The 20,327-nt window shown below is 42.4% G+C and overlaps 1 protein-coding gene and 1 pseudogene across 1 annotated transcript in view; both read left to right on the top strand.

Annotated features, from left to right (window-relative positions):
• LOC119511265 (kinesin-like protein KIF28P) overlaps positions 1–20,327 on the top strand; it is an 84,420-nt gene that overhangs the window by 39,649 nt on the left and 24,444 nt on the right. The window contains 3 exon segments of the mRNA XM_037805770.1: positions 4,735–4,853; positions 5,494–5,601; positions 19,811–20,085. Coding sequence (XP_037661698.1) covers positions 4,735–4,853; positions 5,494–5,601; positions 19,811–20,085 — 502 coding nt within the window.
• Positions 9,065–10,424, top strand: LOC119527044 (annotated as a pseudogene).

Genomic DNA, 20,327 nt, shown 5'->3' with positions numbered 1-20,327 from the left:
ATGCCCCATATTTCTCCATAGTAAAATGGGCTTATTTTATCTATAAACCCACCTGCATTGCCTCCTCCCCTGTTGTGGGAAGCGTCTCCACTCCTATCAAAAGGCCAGCCCTCTAGTCGTCCTCTAGATTCCATCCCCTCTCATCTTCTTAAGCATTTGCTCCTAAAGAGTCCTCTCTGTTTCCTGTATCATCAGATGCTCTCCATGGATCATTCCTGTCACAGGCAGACATGCTACAGTATCCTCCATCATAAAAACAAACAAAAACCCTGCCTTGACCTACATCCTCCTCTAGCCACTGCCACATTTCTCTTGTTCTCTCTCTCCCTCTCTCCCTCTCTCTCTCCCTCTCTCTCTCTCTCTCTCTCTCTCTCTCTCTCTCTCTCTCTCTCTCTCTCTCTGTCTCTCGAGCAGGCTTAAGCAACAGGAATTTGTTGGCTCATGATTTCAGAGACCAGAAGTCCAAATCAAGGCATTGGCTGAAGGTTTGTTTCCTCCTGAGATTGATAGCATTCTGGCTGGCTGGCAATCCTTAAATCCTTGGTTTCCCTTTACACAGCAATGTCCTCTCCTTTTTCTTCTGTGTTCTTGCTGACTTCTGGCTTCCAGCTCCTCCCCATGGCTTTCTCTGAATTTCTTCTTTGATAAAGAACTCTAGTAATCTGGATTAAGACCCAATCTCATTCATTTGGGCCGCAGCATAATTAAAAATAACATCTACAAGAAATTATCTCTACAATGGGTTCACATCCACAGGAATGTGGATTAAGATTAAGACCATGTCTAAATTGGAGTACATAATTCAATCTACCTCAGCAACTAAATAAATAAATAGAATAGCTACAGATGTACATAATACATGGTATTTTCTATTGACTAGCTGAAAGACATACATGATTAGAAAAATTAGGACTTTGTTACATCAAAAAATGGTGACATTTTGCTTAATTGCTTAACATCTTAATAATATAAGTTTACAGTTTACCTATGCTTAAGAGTCTGAGAAATGTAGTTGGGTCTTTGGCCGTATATGGGTAACATCTAATTTTCTTATTCTGTTAATCACTTCTGAGTCTCACCTAAAAAAAAAAAAAGCTGCTGCCCCAGTTGTCTACATAGAGACATTCATTTTGTGAGTGAAAGCAGCTGTAACATGACTCATTAATCTCTGTAACACCGTAGGGGAGTTAAAGAGCATGATTTTAAAACAAGTGTCTTCCTTATACTATATAAAGATTTTTAAAAATTTGCTGTCAGTATCACCTTGTCACTTGCTAGTGGTTTTAAGATAAGTCTCAGCTAATGTGTCTAGCTTATTTAGAAAAATCTAAGGTATCATATGTCTGAGTCAAAGAGATTGATCTTCTTGAGTGACAGTGTTTAACTTCCCACAGTCCATATTCTCCAAAAGAAATGTCTTAATATGAGTGAAGATGCCCAGGAATTATAAAGACAAGAGACAGTTTCCTCTTTTTAGCACTTCATTCCATTGATCCTCTCTCACTCTTCTCATTGCTAGTGTCAGTGACATAAAGCAAAGCTTCTAGGGCTTATCTCTAAAAGAACTGGGTTGTTTTGCTAAGAAGTTAATCCTTGTGTTTCTGATTCGATTGCATTTGCAGATTCAATCAGGGTTTTTCATGGTCTCTTCTTCCATGGGCTATGACTTTTGATGGTTTCTTTGACATTTGCTGTTTCTTTTGGAGATCTTCAAATAAAGCAATGCAGGTAGCTTGAGAAAATTGGATTCACTGAAAACATCTTCCTCAGTTGTAGAGGCCAGATGTCCAAATCAAGGCATTGGCTAGAAGGCTTGCATACCCCCCCACCCCGCCCCGGGTTCTAGGATTCTGCTGGCCGTGGACAATCTTTGGGGTTCCTGCCAAGTTGGTTTAGAGAGAGAGGCCACATCTGAGCAACAAAAGAGGCTCTCTGGGGGTGACTCTTAAGCATAATTATCTATAGGCTTAGCCTCTGCTTTAGTTCATTGCCTTCTTACTGCTCCTAAAATAAAATTCACACTCCTTATCCTGGCCCTGAAGGTCCTATATGATCTACCACATGCTTTCTCTTCAATCTCTTCTTACACTACTTTCTTCTCATCTCACTTTGATCCTTGCTGGTCTCCTTTCTACTCCTCAAACACACCAAGTCTTTTTCTGCCTCAGGATCTCTGCACTTGCAGCCTATATTTCTTTGCATCTTTGGCTCATTCTCATCATCCAGCTCTCAGCTCAAATGTTACCTCTTCAGATAGATCTTCCCTTCTCTTGACTTCGTCTAGTTATTGTTTCTCAATTAACTGTATTTTCTTCATAGCATTTATCACAAATTTTAATTATCTTGTTGGTTTATTAATTTATTTATTATCTGTTTATCCACATGAAAATGTAAGCTCCAAGATAATTTTTTTTCTATTATTCTTCCATTAATTTATATCTCCTTCCATTCAACAAGTATTTACTGAGCTCCTACTATGTGCCAGGTAGAGTTGTAAGCCTGGGGAGTACAGCAGTGAACCAAGCAGTGTCCTACTGTCATGGAGAGGACATGGAGCTTGTTCAGTTCTGAATCCCCAGAGGCTGGTAACACTGCTTTGCAATGGTGGGTCCTCAATAAATATTTGTTGAATGAAGGAATGAGATTAACCAAATCATTCCTCCCACAGAAGCTTAGTTGTGCACTTGTGCATGATCAAAGGCTAAACATGAGCATATCCCCTCTCTGCTCTGTGTGAGCGCACCCTGCCCTGGACAGCACGTTTCTCCCAGGCCAGGGCAGGCCAGGAGTCTGTGCTCCTCATTCACCTTCTAACCCCACCCAGGTGGTTCCTGGGCCTAAAGAAGCTGTTGCCCAACAAATAAGGACACTGATTGGGAGCCTGCTTTGAACTGTAGGTACAGGAATGAACAAAATCCAAGCTCTGCCTGGAAGAATTTACAACTCAGGGTTTCTGAGTCAAAGATGTCTCCCTTCTCCTCTCAACCCATCCTCCATTCCCCAGCAATAATCTGGGATTTTTTGTCCATAAGAGCATTCAAAAACTCTGACATCTCCTTTGCCCATCTCTGCCTATGCCTCAGATAGATGCTTTTGACCCCCTTCTCCCACTTCCTATCCCCAGGCCCTGACACTTCACTCAGGGTAGCTGCCACACAAGGGCTCCCCCATCACACGGTGGGGCTGGTCCCCACTCTGTGATATGCTGGGCTTCCCAGGAGGGGCCCCTCACAGGTACCATCACTCATGCTTTTCTCAATACACAAACTCTATGTGAACTTGCCTTGATAAAACCATGGGTTATGTGCAGTGGGATAAACGCACATACATGCCAAATAGTTCCTCCCTTTTCTTTAGACCATTTTTTTTTTTTCTCTCAGTATTTTAGCAAAATAAATTGATTTGAAATTCACCTCCCTGCTCATCTTCTGCTAAAGTTCCTAATCAAAAACAAGTAAAATTCTATAGTTCTGAGTCTGGGTAATCCATCTATTTATGCATTTATTCACAAGGGTTGATTGCATACCTGCCTTCTAGCTCAGAGCTGGTGTGTGCAGGAAGTCGAGCAAGCTGCAGGCCAGGATCACGGGCTGGGAACCTAGTGAAGACTTTGGGGCCCTCAACAGGGAAGCCACATGGGTGGCTCCAAGGGTCAGGCCTCAGAGCCACGGGCTGCCCTTAACCCATGGCAAGGAGTCCCTGAAGAGTTGAGAGTTCCTGACAAGAAGTAGGCCACTGCTGACCTGGGTTCTGTCGAGATCTCCAAGAAGCCACACCAAATTCAGTAGATGTCAAACCAGGTTGTTTGCTGTGCTGACAGCAGCTTCAAGAAAAACCTCCAGACCTTCTTTCTAACCAACCCGATCTGCCTCCCCCCATTCCTCCCACAGTCTAGAACCACCTTGGGTCAAGGACCCCGAGACTAAGTGTGAGATCTAGAGGCGGAGAGCCAGTTCTCACTGGAGGTGCCACCAACGTCCATGGGTTGAAATGCGTGACTACTTGAGTAAAAGCCAGTGTCTTCTTTTCCCCCACTTATTTAGCTTTTTGTTTTTGTTTTTGTCCCATGGATAATTTTTTTTAATCACATGCTAGTGTTTTTAAAAAGCAGATAGTACAGAAAAAAATCCTTTGAACCCTTTCCCTGCCTATCTCCCCAGCAGCAACTGCTATTTATTTTCTTGATGGATATCCTTCCAGACTTCTCTGTATGAATTATATAAATTTATACATTTAAAAGTAAAAATGAGATCATATGCTCCATATAATTCTGCAATTTCACTTAACCTATTATGACCATCTTTGAAAGCCAGTGCATATGAATTTTTCTCTCTCTTTCTAAAGGCCCCCATAGGATCATGTGCTATGGATAGAAGAAAGTTTATTTAATCATTCCCCCAGTAGTAAGCTTCCAATTTTTCAATATTGGAATGCTACACAATACATTCCTTGGGCACACTGCACCTTTTTGTGTCCTTTTGCCAGTATTGTTGTGGGTTGAGAAAATGGTTTTGAAACTGGAAAGCATGACACAGTTTGTGAATATTTTGAGGTCGAGGGCCATATCATCACCTTGTCTCAATCCGTGCACCTTTTGGTTCAGTGGGGATTTGATGACCAATTGAGTGAACAACTGAATGAATGAACGAATGAACATACAAATTTATTCATGGCTGAAAAGTATCATAGAACAAGTGACCAACTCTCATTTTCATTCTGATTTATTTTCTACAGGTGCTGTGAACAACGGAGATGGGAAAGCAGGCCCCAGTGTCCTGGTTGTGTTCCAGGATTATATCAAACTGATGCCACTGGTAGCAGAAGCAAATCAAATCAGTAAAGAGCTAAAGAAGGTAATTTATCAAGAACCAGAAAGTCACACAATGGCATATCCAGAAAGGACCTTGGAGAAGAGGTTCAACACCTCTCTCACTCCCACTGCCCCAAACTGGCTTTGCGTGTGGATGAAAATGCAGAGCCCAGAGAAGTGAGAGGATTTGCCTGAGATCTGCGGGAAGCTCGCAGCAGATCCTTGGAAAAGCCCAGACCTTCCTGGTCCAGCTCCAATTGCCCTTCCTTCCACCTGTGCCCCACAGGTGCAACATTTGCAGGCCACAGCCACCCCCACCTCAGGTTATTCACCAAAAGGGCCTCTCTGGTCCTGGTTCCTAGACCCCGATGTCTCCTATACCTGGAGACTGGGCTGGGGCTAGCTCCCTGGTGACACAGGAAAAGACCGGCAGGAAACTTTTAAGGGACTCAGTCACTTTGATAAATATCCAAGTGTTAGTTCCAGGATATTGTTGAGACATTCTGGTCTTGAATCATTTCTCTCATTTGGAATTCCGAGGAGTAAGCATTGGGCCATCTATTTTTTAGAAAGTCTGAATCATTGCTGAGTGTAGGGAGAATGAAAAAGAAATTGCAGAGATGGTATGGGCTGATAAATATTGGATTGTAGGATTATTTGGTGAGAAATGTTTCCTTTCCCAGGGACTTAAAATGGAATTGAAAGTGAAGAATTTAGCATCATCAGATTCCAGGGGCTACGACCTACAAAAGGAGGTCATGGTGAAGGTGACCCACAAGAGGACTCATGAGGTGAGGTTTGCGCCTGTGGGTGGGGGTGGGCCTCCACAAGTGGTTTCTGAGGGTCAAATGTTATTTTTACCACCTACTGCCTGGGGAGACTTAGCAAAATGACAGGAAGCCTGGGATCCTAGGGGATAGACTATAGGGAAAGGAAAACCCTTCTCAATTTTCCCCTCCTGCCAATTTCTGGGATCTTTCCTAACCACCAGCATTGTGCATTTTCTCTCCGTTTTTAACATGAGTCTAGTATCAAAAGTTCATCCAGGTGGTTATAATATGTGTGTATAGGAGTGAAAGTGTGAGTGTGTATGAGTGCATATTTTGTGTAAGTGTGGGTATGTGTATGAGTGTGTTGTGAGTGAGAGAGGAGGAGAGGTGGAGAAAGTGAGGGAGAGCGAGCGAGCTGCTGTTCTGAAGCAATGAGAAAACCCACACTCTTATTAAGACTCCAGAAAAGGTCATTTCACAAACTCCAATGGTTGATCCATTCCCATGCTTGACACTGCTCAGTGTCAGGAACTTAAGATCCTGCTTCCTTTCCCTCTCCTTCCATAGGAGGAAACAGAGAAGAGCTGGCCTATCTTCTAGTGTCCCTTTAGTGTACGTTGTGCCTTTGGAGTAGCCCTCAGACTCCACCTCCAGCTGAACACTTGGTCCCTAGCCTGACCGCAGAGGGTGTCCATCTTGTTCTCAGACGAACCGTGTGGGCAGCTTTCTCCAAAATACTCAGCGTACACATGGCCCCTCCCTAGCAGCAGAGTCCCTGCGCAGGCATGCCGCTGGAGGAAGGGCTGGCCATGTTGGCCACTTTCCATCATCTGCTCTACTAGGCAACTAACTGATAACTTCTCTGGGTTTAATTTTTCTGCTCATTGCCCTAAAGGTGCCAAAATGTTCTGGGTCAAGACCAATTTTTTTAAAAAACTTTTTAAAATTGTGAAATATAACAACACATAAAAGAGTATAAAACATATCTGCTGAAACCCATATACCCACCACCCAGTTGAAGGGGTTTTACAGTTGTGTCTGCCAGGTGGTGGAGGCCACCAAGATCACGGCTTGATTTTACCTGGCATCCTAGGCTGTGAGGACCCAGGAAGCAAGTCTGAGCAGAGGCCATTCTGGAGCCAAAACTTCTCAGAGACTTCTCTTTCCTTTTTCCTCTCCTCTGCCAGTGCCATATCTCCCTCCACTACATCTCCTAGGGCTGGAGGAAAGAGAGGTTATTTTGATGCTGGCTCACCTTGCACTGCCCATATAGCTCCCAGTGTGATATGGGGAGGGTCTCCAATAAGACCCCACACCTTGAGGAGGTCAGGCCTTGGCTTTTATGCCATGTCTGTGAAGACTTCAGACTCATCTCACCATGTATATGTGTTTTTTGTTTAATTTCTGGCAAATGGCATCAGCACCAAAGCAGCTTTGGTAGCCCAGTATTTCACAGGCCACTCTGAGTTAAGGCTTCTCCCCATAATTTAGTTTGGTAGTTCCCTACTGTCTTCTCAGGCCTTGTGTGTAAGGATATTTTAAATTATTTTTTCCATTTTATTCTGTTTTTTATTGCTCATTATTTTATTATATTTTAAAGTGACTTAAAATATTTTATTTAGCATTTTTCATTGTTTCTAGCGGAAAAGGTACCTGAGTAACACAGCCTTTTAACAGAACTAGAACTCCAGGCAGTGTTTCTGTATTTCATTTTTCAGCATGTTGAATGGGAGAGCTGTGAGCCTGGATACATTTTTTTCCTTTCTTAAAATTTTTCTCAATAAGTCCTGTTTTTCCTTACAAAGTTACTTTTTTTTTTATTAGAGAGATTGTGGGTTTATAGAACAATCATACGTAAAATATAGGTTTTCATATACTATCCTGTTATTAACACCTTGCATTGGCGTGGTACATTTGTTAACAATTGATGCAGGCACATGTTTATAATTGTACTATTAACTATAGTCCATGGTATAACTTAGGATTCACTGTTGGTGTTGCAGTTCAATAGAATTTTTTTTTCTAATTTTTATTCTAGTAACATATATGTATATTAAAATTTCTCTTGTAACCACAAATATGTAATTCAGTATTAATTATGTTCACAATGTTGTGCTACCATCACAACTATCCATTATCAAAGCTTACCATCGTCTGAAATAGAAACTCTGTACATTTTAAGCCTTAACTCCCTATTGCTACTCCCACCCTGTCCCCTGGTAATCTATATTCTAGATTCTGACTCAATGAGTTTGTTTATTCTGATCATTTCTTATCAGTGAGATCATACAATATTTGTCCTTTTGTGTCTGGCTTATTTCACTCAACATGATGTCTTCAAGGTTCATCCATGTTGTTGCATGTATAAGGAATTCATTCCTTTTTGCAGCTGAAGAATATTTCTGCTAAAAACAATGAAAAATGCTAAATTGCATTGCATGTATATGTCACATTTTGTTTATCCATTCATTGGTTGATGGACACTTGCGTTGCTTCCATCTTTTGGTGATTGTGTGTAATGCCACTATGAACATTGGTGTGAAAATATCTGTTCAAGTCCCTACTGTCAATTCTCTTTGGTTATGTAACTTAGAAGCGTGATTGCTAGGACAAATGGTTATTCTGTATCAACTTTCTGAACTGCCCAAGTGTCTTCCATAGTGGCTACACCATTTTACATTCCCGTGAGTCATGAATAAGTGTGCCTATTTCTCCACATGCTCTCCAAAACTTGTTATTTTTTAATAATAGCCATTCTAGTAGGTATGAAATGGTATCTCATTGTGGTTTTGATTTGCATTTCCCTGATGGCTAATGATGTTGAATTTCTTTTCATGTGCTTTTTGGCCATTTATATATCTTCTTTTAAGAGATGTCTACTCAAGTCTTTTGCCTATTTTTAAGTTAGGTTGTTTGTGTTTTTGAGGTTGAGTTGAAGGATTTAATCACATATTTTGGATTTTTAAACCCCTTTGGGTTATGTGGTTTCCAAATATTTTCTCCCATTGTATAAGTCATTTTACTTTCATGAAAAGTTCTTTGAGGAACTAGAGTTTTAAAATTTGGTTAGGTATGATTTATCTATTTTTTTCTATTGTTGCTTGTGAATTGGGGATCTAAGAGATGGTCTAAGAAACCATTGCCTAAGCAAAATCCTGAAGATGCTTCCCTATGTTTACTTCTAGTAGTATTATAGTTCTGGCCCTTATATTTAGATCTTCTATCCATTTTGAGTTGATTTTTTTATATGCTGTGAGGTAGGGGTTGACCGTCATTCTTTTCCATATAAAGATCCAGTTTTCCCAGCACCACTTGTTAAAGACACTATTCCTTTCCAATTGAGTGGTATTTGTCCCCTTGTCAAAAATCAGTTAGCGGTCAGGCCCTGGCCTCCTCGCTTGCAGCTGTCCTGGCACCGCGGTCCTGCAGGGTGGAGGGGAGCGGGCTGGCCAGTTCGCAGCCCGGGACCAGGACCACCTCCGGCATGGCCTCCACAGCGACCGCCCTTTCCTCAGTCGTGGCTGTGCGGAGAGGAGGGGAGGCTCCTGGCCTCGGGACAGGGAGATGGGCTCTGCGCCGGCTGGCTAGGGAGGTCTGCGGAAGGCCACCTGTGGCCCGGCACACGCAGAGGGAGGCCTCTCTGGTCTGGGCATGCGGGATGCGGGCGGCTCCGGAGGGAGGCCTCACTGGGCGTGGGGCCGCCTTGTTCTCGCGGCAGCCACCCGCCACGTAGGCGCCTCGCTGGCGGCCTGGCAGGCGGGGCGCGCGGGAGCGTGGGGCGGGGTCTGCTGGCCCTGCTGGCCAATCAGTGCCGCTTCGTGACGGGCGTGGGCGTCGGTGCGCAGGGCAGAGACCGCAGCCTCTGCTCCCACAGCTCCCGCCGCGTCCTCTCTGGCAGTCTCTGGCGCTGGCGGAGCGGCCTCCCAGCCATGCCTCGGCTTTGATGGGGGCTCTGGCCCGTGTCTTCATGTGCAAGAGGAGCAGATCCAGGAGGAGATGCTGCAGGGTCCACTGATGAGGTGAAGCGCTTGGAGGAAATGTCAAGCATGTTTCAGAGCTCCGGAGTCGAGTGCCATCCCCAGAACCAAAATCCCAAACAGAAGGGAATGAAAATTCAGGCAGCCAAGAGCAGCCATGGGAAATGGCGATGGATAAGAAACATTTTAAGCCATTGCGGCGCCCAATTACAGGCACCCACCTTTACCAGTATCGAGTTTTTGGAACCTACGCGATTGTGACACCCCGGCAGTTCGTCAGTGTTCAGCTGGATACAGAGTATTGAAAAAAGCAGGACGCCCTGGTAAACAAGCTGGAGGTGGTGGAGAGAGTCGCGGTTAGTGGTTCTGAGGTTCTCCACTGGGTAACCCATTTTCCTTATCTGACGTACTCGCGGGATTATGTTTATGTTCGGCGGTGTAGTGTGGATGAGGAAAACAATGTGATGGTATTAGCGTCACGAGCTGTGGAGCGCCCAGTTTGCCAGTTTCTGGAATTCGTCAGGGTCAGATCATATGAATCCCAAATGGTTATCGATCCCCACAAGTCATTTGATGAGAATAGCTTTGACTACTTGCTGATACACAGTGACTATCCACAGACTGTGTTTCCTCGCTACTGTGTTAGTTGGCTGGTTTCCAGTGGCATGCCCGATTTCCTGGAGAAGCTGCACATGGCCACTCTGGAAGCCAAGAATATTAAGATCAAAGTAAAGGACTACATCTCAGCTAAGCCTCTGGAAACGGGTAGTGAAGCCAAGGCCACTGTCCAGTCCTTTGAGAGGAAGGGTGATGGTGGTAGTCGGAGCCCTTCCCCAATTGAGTATGCCTGAAAGGCTTTGGGAGAAAACGACACAGGCTGCTTCTACCCCATCTCAGTCCCATATCACTTTGCTATGGAATGGGGACAAGACAGATGTGTTAGACGGTATCTGCTGTGATCACCAGAGCAAGATAATTTAGTAACTGGTGTCTGACTTCATTCAGAGTTCTTACTGCTCTTTATCAAAACATGGAGAAGGAGGAGGCATCCAGGGGAGACATCACTGTATTCTCAGGCTAAGCATTGTGAAATTCAGTATTTCACTGAGCTAATCTGCAACAGATTTCTCCCCTCAAGCCAGAAGGGGACAACTTCCTTTTGCTTCCGCTGAGTGTTTTCCTTTGCCAACATTCCAGTTCCCACTTGGTTCCACACTGCTTTGGATTTCCTTCAGTTCTCAAGATGCAACTGGAAAGCGTGTTGGCCGGTTGAGCTTTCCAATGAGGACTTTTGGGGTATGTTCCTGGTAACAGGCTGTGGGTGTAGTGGATGTGAATGGTCACTGTGCAGTGTAAGTGCTTTGTCCTCCCCTCGTTTCAGTCTCTAGGGACATAGCATTTGTACAGTAAATACCCCTCCCCACTCCTCAGATGTCACTATCACCCACTGACTCACCCTAACCTGTGGTGTCTGAATCTGACACCACTAACTACTCTGAATCTGACTAGTTTTCTTTCATATTCACATGATGTATTCAGGTGGCGCATTGCCTCCTTCCTATCCTTGTCCGCTTAGCAAGAGCACTGGAAGTGAATCCTTTCAGACAGTAGCTTTCTGTGTTTTCAGTGGTTCGACAGGATCAGTGGAGATGCTAGAAACAGCATATTTAAATTTAGTGTTGTTTTTAATCTTTGTATCAAAACGAAGGAATTAGGGAGTTGAATGGGATTTCTTTTGATTTCCATTGTTATTTTTCACACTTCACGCTTGCCTTCTCAGAGGCTAAAGGCAGAGGAATGGGCACATGCCACCCCCTCCAAGCCCTCAGAGCCATAGACCGACTGGGAAAGAGTAGATATGATCTTGCCCAAATACTAACACAACAGGAATGTAGTTTATGACCTTCTTGCTTCTCTGAAAAGTTTTTCCTCCTCCCTTCACAGCTAAAAATAAAAACAAGCTATGCTTTTCCTAAGAGGTCATGTTCAGATGGTGTCAGCTTGGTTTAGCTGGTTTGCCTGCAGGTCATGCCAGTCTGTTGAGAATAGGGATCACATTTTAAATCTTCTTTCCTCCCTTTTTTCCCTAGAATTTAAATGGCAGGATTTTTCTTTTTGTCCCGGCTTGCTATCCTTTTGTGGCCCTGAAAAAGGGACATAAACATGAGACTAACTTAAGCCTTTCCTTGACCACCTTGTTGCCTGTTAAATTTTGTGCCAAGGAAGTAAAAGCCCCAGTGCTTCAATCTTTTGCCCTCTCTGAGTCATTGGCAGAGCAGAGAGATATATTGAGAGTCCCGGCTTCTTTTCCTTGATCATTTCTCTCTTCTGATCCCCAGATCCTGACAGAATAGTCCTGGGTTATGTCCAAACTTAGCACACATGGTTGTTGGGGTGTGGATGGGTGGCATGAAGGTTGTGTGTGTGGTAGGTACTCAGGAGTCAGACGTGAACTATGTTCTGATTCATGGCAGTTTGACTCTGCACTTGGGGTCTGTCTGTACAGTTATTTTTGTCATTGTAATGATCTCATTCCTAACTGTGAGGTTTTAATCAAACTTGTGAATAAATACATGTAGATTAGTACCAAAAAAAAAATAATAAGTTAGCCATTAATGTGAGGGTTGATTTCTGAACTCTCAATTAAATTCCATTGGTTTACTTATCGGTCCTTGTGCCAGTACCATGCTGTTTTGATTACTGTGGCTTTGTAGTGAGTTTTAAGATTGGGAAGTATGAGTCTTCCAAATTCATTCTTCCTTTTCAAGATGACTTTGTCTATTTTTGGGCCCATTACTCTTCCACATAAATTTGATGATTGCATTTTCCATTTCAACAGAAAAGGTTGTTGTAATTTTGACTGGAATTGTGTTGAATCTATAAATCACTTTGGATAAAATTGAAATCTTAGCAATATTTAGTCTTCCAATCCATGAACCCAGAACCCTCTTCCATTTACTTAGATCTTCTTTGATTTCTTTTAGCAGTGTTTTGTAGTTTTCTGTGTACAAGTCTTTTACCTCCTTGGTTAGATTTATTCCTAGATATTTGATTCTTTTAGTTGTTATTGTAAATGGAATTTTGTTCTTGATGTCTTCTTCGGATTGATTATTACTAGTAATGAAAAACACCACTGAATTTTGAGCATTGATCTTGTATCCCACCATTTGGCTGAATTAATTTATAAGCTCTAAGAGCTTTGTTGTGGGTTTTCCAAGATTTTCTTTATATAAGATCATGACATCTGCAAATAGGGAAAGTTTTACTTGTTCCTTTCCAACTTGGATGCCTTTTATTTCCTTTCCTTGCCTAATTTCCCTGGTTAGATCTTCCAGTACAATGTTGAGTAACAGTAGTGACAGTGGGCATCCCTGCCTTGTTCCTCATACCAGAACAGGGATAGCTTTCAGTCTTTCACCATTAAGAATGATGTTAGCTCTGGGTTTTTCATATATGCCCTTTTTAATGTTCAGGAAGTTTCCTCTATTCCTAGTTTTCTAAGTGTTTTTATCAAGAAAGGGTGCTAGATTTTGTCAAATGCCTTTTATGCATCAATTGAGATGATCATGTGGATTTTTTTTTCTTCCTTCTGTTGTGGTACATTACATTAATTTTCTTATGTTGAACCACCTTGCTTACCTGGGATAAATCCCATTTGATCATGGCATATAATTTTTGAATGTGCTGTTGGATTTGGTTTGCTAGTATTCTGTTGAGGATTTGTTCATCTATATTCATAATAATTATTGGTCTGTACTTGTTCCAGTTTGCTAATGCTGCCATTATGCAAAATACCAGAAATGGATTGGCTTTTATAAAGGGTGTTTACTTGGTTTCAAAGTTACAGTCTGAAGGCCATGAAAATGTCCAGATGAAGGCATCAACACAAGTATACCTTCACTGAAGGAAAGCCAATGGCATCTGGAAAACCTCTGTTAGCTGGGAAGGCATGTGGCTGGCATCTGCTGATCCCAGGTTATGTACCAGCTCCACTCTCAGCTCCTGTGCATTCTTCCAAGGGTCTCTCTTGGCTGCAGCACCTCCTTCTGTCTGTGAACACTTTTATAGGACTCCAGTGATTCAAATAAGACCTACTCTGAATGGGTGGGGTAACACCCTCATGGAAATTATCCAGTCAAAATTTTTGTCCATAGTTGATTGAGTCACATCTCCATGGAGACACTCAATCAAAGGATTCCAACCTAATCAGCACTAATATGTCTGCCACCACAAGACTGCATCAAAGAACATGGCTTTTGGAGGACATAATACATCCAAACTGGCAAGGTACCTTTTATTTTCTTGTGGTATCTTTACCTGGCTTTGGTATGAGGATGATATTGGCATCATAGAATGAATTAGGGAGTGTTCCCTTCTCTTCCATCTTTTGGAAGAGTTTGAGGATTGGTGTTAATTCTTGGAATGTTTGGTAAAATTCCCCTGTGAGACCATCTGGTCCTGGACTTTTCTTTGTTGGGAGATTTTTGATTACTGATTCAATTTCTTCACTTTTAATTGGTCTGTTGAGATATTCTATTTTTTCTTGAGTCATGTAGGTAGTTTGTGTGTTTCTAGGAATTTGTCCTTTTCATCTAGGTTATCTAATTTGTTTGTGTATAGTAGTTCATAGCATCCTGTTATAGTCCGTTCTATTTCAGTGTGGTCAGTAGTAATGTCTCCCTTTTCTAGCTAAAGATTTATCTATTTTGTTGATCTTTTCAAAGAACCAACTTTTGATTTTGTTTGTTCTCTCTATTGTTTTACTGTTCTCCATTTTATTTATTTCTGCTCCAATCTTAGTTATTTCCTTCCTTCTGCTTGCTTTTGGTTTAGTTTGCTCCTCTTTTTCTAGTTCTTCCAGTTTTGATGTTAGGTCTATGATTTGAAATCTTTCTTCTTTTTAATGTAAGCACTTAGAGCTATAAATTTCCCCTCTTAGCACTGCCTTTGCTGCTTATAGGTTTTGGTATGTTGTGTTTTCATTTATATTTGCCTCAAGAGATTTCCTATTTCACCCATTGGTTGTTATAAGTGCATTGTTTAATTTCCATATGTTTATTTTCCATTTCTCCCTCAGTTATTGATTTCTAGTTTCATTTCATTGTGGTCAGAGAAGATACATTGTATGATTTCAAAAGCTTTTAATTTACTGAGTCTTGTTTTATGACTTAAGGTATTGTCTATCCTGGAGAAATATCCAAGTGCACTTGAGAAGAAAGTGTATTCTGTGAAGTGTTCTATATATATCTGTTAGTCCTAGTTGGTTTAGAGTATCTCTCAAGTCTTGTATAGTATTTCCTTATTAATCTTCTGTATAGATGTTCTGTCCATTTTTGAGAGTGGTGTGTTAATGTCTCCTACTATTATTGTAGAACTGTCTATTTCTTCCTTTAAATCTGTCTGTATTTGCTTCATTTATTTTGGGGCTCTCTTGTTAAGTGCAAAATACATAATTGTACTTTTCTTGTTGAACTGATTATCAGTGAATAATGACTTTATTTGTCTGTCATAACTTGTTTGACTTAAAGTCTATTTTACCTATTAGTATAGCTACCCCAGCTCTCTTTTCATTAAAGCTTGCATGGTTTATGTTTTTTCCATCCTTTCATTTTCAACCTACTTGTGTCGTTGAGTTTAAGGTTAATTCTTGTAAACGGCATATAGTTAAGTCGTGCTTTTTTTATCCACTCTGCTAATCTCTGTCTTTTGTCTGGAGAGTTTAATCCATTTATGTTTAAAGTCACTACTGATAATGCACTTTTGCTATTTAGTCTTTGAAAGTGTTACACCATTTTTTGTCCCTTAATTCATCCATTAATGGCTGCTTTCGTATTTGATTTTTTTGTGTTGTAGCATATTCAGTGCCTTCTCATTTCTGTCTGGATACATTTTTCATATATTTTCCTTATAGTTACCATAGGATTAAAACAACATTCTAAATATATAACAATCATGTTTGATTTGATACCAATTTGGCTTTAAAAGCATACACATACACTGTTCCTATCTCCATTTATTTTGTACATTTAGTCAACATCATTGACCATTCTAGGTTCCACTAAGTCATACAGTCCCCTGCTTTACCGTCTATCTTTCCTTCTGGTGTCATACTTGCCCCTAGCACTCCTCTTTCAGCTTTACTCACAGACGTCTTTGGCCAGTGTACTTACAGTATTGTGCTACCATCACGCAGTATTGTACTATCCATTTCTGGATCTATACAATCAATCCTGTTGAACATTCTATACTCCTTCAGCATCACATGCCTGATCTCTGCCCTCTTTCTATCTCAAAATGACCTGTGTTCTCAGCTTTTGACTCTCAAAGTTTGCTGTGCATGCCACGGGTTTCCATGGAGGAAGAGTGGACACTGTCACAAGCCTGTCTAATCCCAAATTCCATCAAGGAAGCTTTCAGCCAAGGCACTGTGAAGGGGTGTCTACCAACCACCTCAAAGATGGCTGCCTGGGGCATGGAAAGCTACCTCCTTCTGTGATCATCTGCCTGCTGCAACGGCCAGTCCCTGACATGGGGGCTCTTGGCCATGGGTCTGTGAAGGTTTATCACCCATGCAAGGTACTGAGGTGGGTTCCCAGGGCTGTGGAAGGGTACTCTCCACTGTACTCGTCTGTGGCTCCAGCTGCCCATTCCCCAGCAGCTTTCCAGGCTGAACACTCACCCATCTACTAACCGAGCCTCTCAGTCTTTCCAAGTACACAGTCACTATGGGTGTAGAAGTCCCTGCACAGCCAGGGGAACCCTGGAGCCACTGTTCTGGGCACTTTCTGTCCTTTATGTAGTGTTTTTCATGGAGGAGAATTTTTCTCTGTCTCTCCTAATCCGCTATCTTGGATCTCCCTTGTTCAATTATTAATTAGTTGTTTCAATTCTCAGTTGAAGTGTTAGTTTGTTTCTTTGGCTTGTGCATACTTTCATGTTTTCTAGTACGGCTTGTTATTTTCAGCTGTCTAGGCATCTGATTTTCTTGATTAGTTTACTCTGGAGCTTGTTTTCAGTCTTTTACGTACGGTTTTCTTGTTGGTTGGCTTTGTTCTCTATCCTTTGGCATTCAGTTCAACTTATTCTACACCTCTAACCTAACTTCTGTTGAATTTTTCACCTCTTGTTTTTCTGGTTCTTGCCCTGCCTCTGTGTAACCTTTTTGTGAGAGGGTCTCCCCAGATATGATTGACCCCAGTCAGATTTTCCCAATCCAGACAGGCCCCGATCTCAGGAGAAAGATATGGAGTTTCCCTGAGAATGAGACCCCGCTGGTTATCAGACCCTCCTGTGAAGCCTCTAGACTCTGTGCTTTTCCTATCCTGTCCAGCAGGTGGCACTTGTCAGCCTGCAGCTCCCCACCAGTGTAAAGAGGTGCCACAGGTGCTTTTAATTCTCTTCAGACCCTGTCCTTGCCGGGGGCATGGCCGACTCAAGCTGGTTTCTGTTTTCCAGACCCTGGGCTCTGAGTTCTCTGAAGGAGGGGCACCACTTGAGCTGGGCCCCATCCCCACCTTGTCTTGGGGAAGTTATGCCCTTTAGGAAATTGTCTCCCCCACTCTACTCATTGCTTTGTCTCTCAGACCTATCTTATCTCTGCCCTTGCCTGGGTCCAGCAGCCAATTGCAAATCATTGAGGCTTTCTGTAATGAGCTACTTAGAATAGTTATTTAAAAAAACAAAACAACAGCAACAAAAAAGAAATCCCTTTTTAAGGCCTTGCGCTACCCCCCAAGTTTTGTCAGTCCCTGCATGGACTATCTAAAGATAAGCCTGTAAGCTATTATTTCTTTCACCTGAATAGTTACTCTCAGACAACTTTACTTCTTAATTCCACCCTTGCCTGGGGCAGTGCTGGAGCAGGAGCTCTGATGAGCTGTTGAAAAGTGAAAGGATAAAGAGTCAGAGTCAGAGAGCAAGAAAGGAAAGGAAGAAAAAAAGCAAACAAACAAACAAAAAAAAAAAACAGAAAAAAAGAAAAAGAGAAACCTTTTCAGAGCCATACCCCAGCTCCCCGGGTTTGGAAGCCAGAGCCCAAGTTGATACCCATCTCTATGCCCCTTTTCCTTGGATCCCAGCCCTTTTCCAGTTTTCTGAACACCTCCAACTCCAGTCTCTGTTTTTTGTTGTTGCTGTTGTAGTTGTTGTTTTTGTCAGCCCTGCCTCTTCTCTACCAGACTAATTCCTCCTGGCTCCTTTCGTGCCCGCTCCCGGTTTATCTATGCTTGGAGCTTTTATTCAGCAGTTCAAATTTGTTAATTCTGCAGTTGAGGCTGGGTTGAGCCCCCTTCCTTGCTCCCAGCAAAGACTGTTTCTTTTTCCCTTGGGGAACCAGCTTCAAGACAGCCTGCCATGCCTGGGGGTGGGGGGTGGGGGGCGCCGGCCCTCTGGCTGGGGAAACTGAGTATTTTGCTGCGATCTTGGCCATTCCACCCATTCCACATTGGTGTATGATGCTTGACCAGTCACAGAGGTCCCTGGAACGGCTGTTCATAAAACTCATGGCTTTTTACCAGCTGCCATAGAGGAGTAACTAGATTCCACACCTCACCACTCCACCATCTTCTCCAATTATTGTTATGCTCTACCTGCCCAACATCTTTTGGCTCTGGTAAGAAGCATTTCCAGCTGAGGGACCCTGAGGGGAGTGGGGACAGAATCAGCACAAGTATCCCTGCTTCTCCTACAAAGCCTCACCAACCAGCATTTCTCCCTTTATACTACAATTTTACTACAAATCTTGCCTGTCATAGCACCTGTGATTTGATATCCACAAGTAATGAAGCAGTCCACTGATTTTATTGTCTTAATGTTACATCTTTAGTCTAAAAGCCTTAGAAAAAATCATGGCAAGAATTCTGGTTGTACTCTGCCACCCATAATATGTGCCCTAGCCATATCCTCATTTCCTTTTTATGAGGCCCCTGTGAGGTAACAACTGATTTTTCACTTTACTCAAGGCAAATGGAAAAAGGAGGGAGCCTGTCTTAGTGTCTTGAGGGTAACCTTTTTGTGAAGACATATAGCACTCGGAGAAGAATGACTTACCTGTTGTTATATTTCTCAAATTACCCAGAAAAGCAGTTGCTACTTCCACCTGGGAACCACTTCTGATGTGTCATTTATGGTCAAGAAGTCTTCTAACTTGAATCCCTCATACTGCAGCTTAAAGTTTTTTCCACTCTCTCAGTGGCCAGTGTTGATACCGAGACCCTGTTCCTTCACATAGCGAAGAGGTAGAGAACAATAGGATCTAGTCCTGGGTTTGCTTCTCACTAGTTCCAAATCCCTGAACAAGGAGTGGAACCATCTAAGGTCTCTGCAAATTGGAGATAATACTACTTGTCCTGTTTGCCTCACATGTTTGTGGTGAATATCACCTGAGCTCATGGATAGGCACACATTGTATAATTTGATAATCACTGGGAAGCTACTTCTCAGCTTTCTTTTCCCCAGGCATAATACCCTTGTATTAGTGTCCTGTGACTGCTGTAACAAATTACCACAAATTTAGTGACTTAAAGCACAAATTTATGATCTTACAGATCTGTAAATTAGAAGTCTAACAAGGTTTCACTGGGTGCAAATCAAGATGTTGGCAGGGATGCATTTCTTTCTGGAGGCTCTAGGGGAGAATGTTTCTTCACTTTTTCCCGTTTCTAGAGGCCACCTATATTCACTGGCTTGTAACCCCCTTCCTCCATCTTCAAAGTGTTCAATATGGTATCTCTCTGACCCTACTTCCTTTGTCACATCTCTTTCTCTGACCCTCTCTTCTGCCTCTCTTCTACATTTAAGGACACTTGTGATTACATTGGACTCATCTGGATAATACAGGATAATCTTCCTATTTTAAGATTAACCAATTTAGCAACCTTTATTCCATCTGCAACCTTAATTCCCTTTTGCTATGTAAAGTAGCACATTCACAAGTTTCAGGAATTAGGACGTGGACATCTTTAGGGTTCATTATTCTACCTACCACAGCCCCCAAACCTTCATTTCAAGGGTCTGTTTCTAATTCCTTCATCATCTCTAAGTCATTTCCTGGACTCCAGCAATGCTGAAGTAACAGATCCAGGAATGAATGATATTCTTGAAGGATGCCAATAAAGCTAAATTTGATGAGAGCATTATGTGGGCTAGATCTACCCTTAACTCAGCCCATCAGAGGGAGCATGCTGGGGAAAATCACATAATTTGTCTGAGAAGCAGATGAAATAAAATTTGGTGACTGACCTTTGTGTTTCCAGGTGTGGATTTGGTCAAAAGCCAAGTTTATCAATAGGAAATTCCTAATGGAGGAACTTTACCAGCACTTCCTAGATGGAGAAGACAGCCATGTGACTCAAGAAGATGACCCTTTCTGGGACCCTGTGGAGGTTGTGCACTTGGGCTTAGCTCATATCTGGCTCCAGTTACTTGCCTACTGTATGAAGTTTGAGGAGCAAGTGGAGTTTTTGAACTGCGAGGGGCTGGAGGAGGCACTTTTGCACATCCACATAACCCCCTGCTCCACAACAGGACAGTGCGTGTCTCACTTCTCCCTCTTTCTTGGCCCAAATCCATTCTAAGTAGTCATACACAGAAAATTCATAGCAAGCCTGAGGTCTTCTAAAGAAGGAATGGTCAACTTGGTACCCTGAAGAGCTCGTTCAGGAGACGAATGAGCTCATTCACTCAAGATTTGGCCTCATCAAATCTGACTTTTGGTATGACAGCCACATCAGCTAACCTGAAATATTTTAAATCCCATGTCCAACAAAATCT

Source organism: Choloepus didactylus, chromosome 2 (assembly GCF_015220235.1).
Source record: "Choloepus didactylus isolate mChoDid1 chromosome 2, mChoDid1.pri, whole genome shotgun sequence".
Lineage (NCBI taxonomy): Eukaryota > Metazoa > Chordata > Mammalia > Pilosa > Megalonychidae > Choloepus > Choloepus didactylus.
Note: the sequence above shows the minus strand (reverse complement) of the source record. Positions and strands in the feature narration are given on the sequence as shown.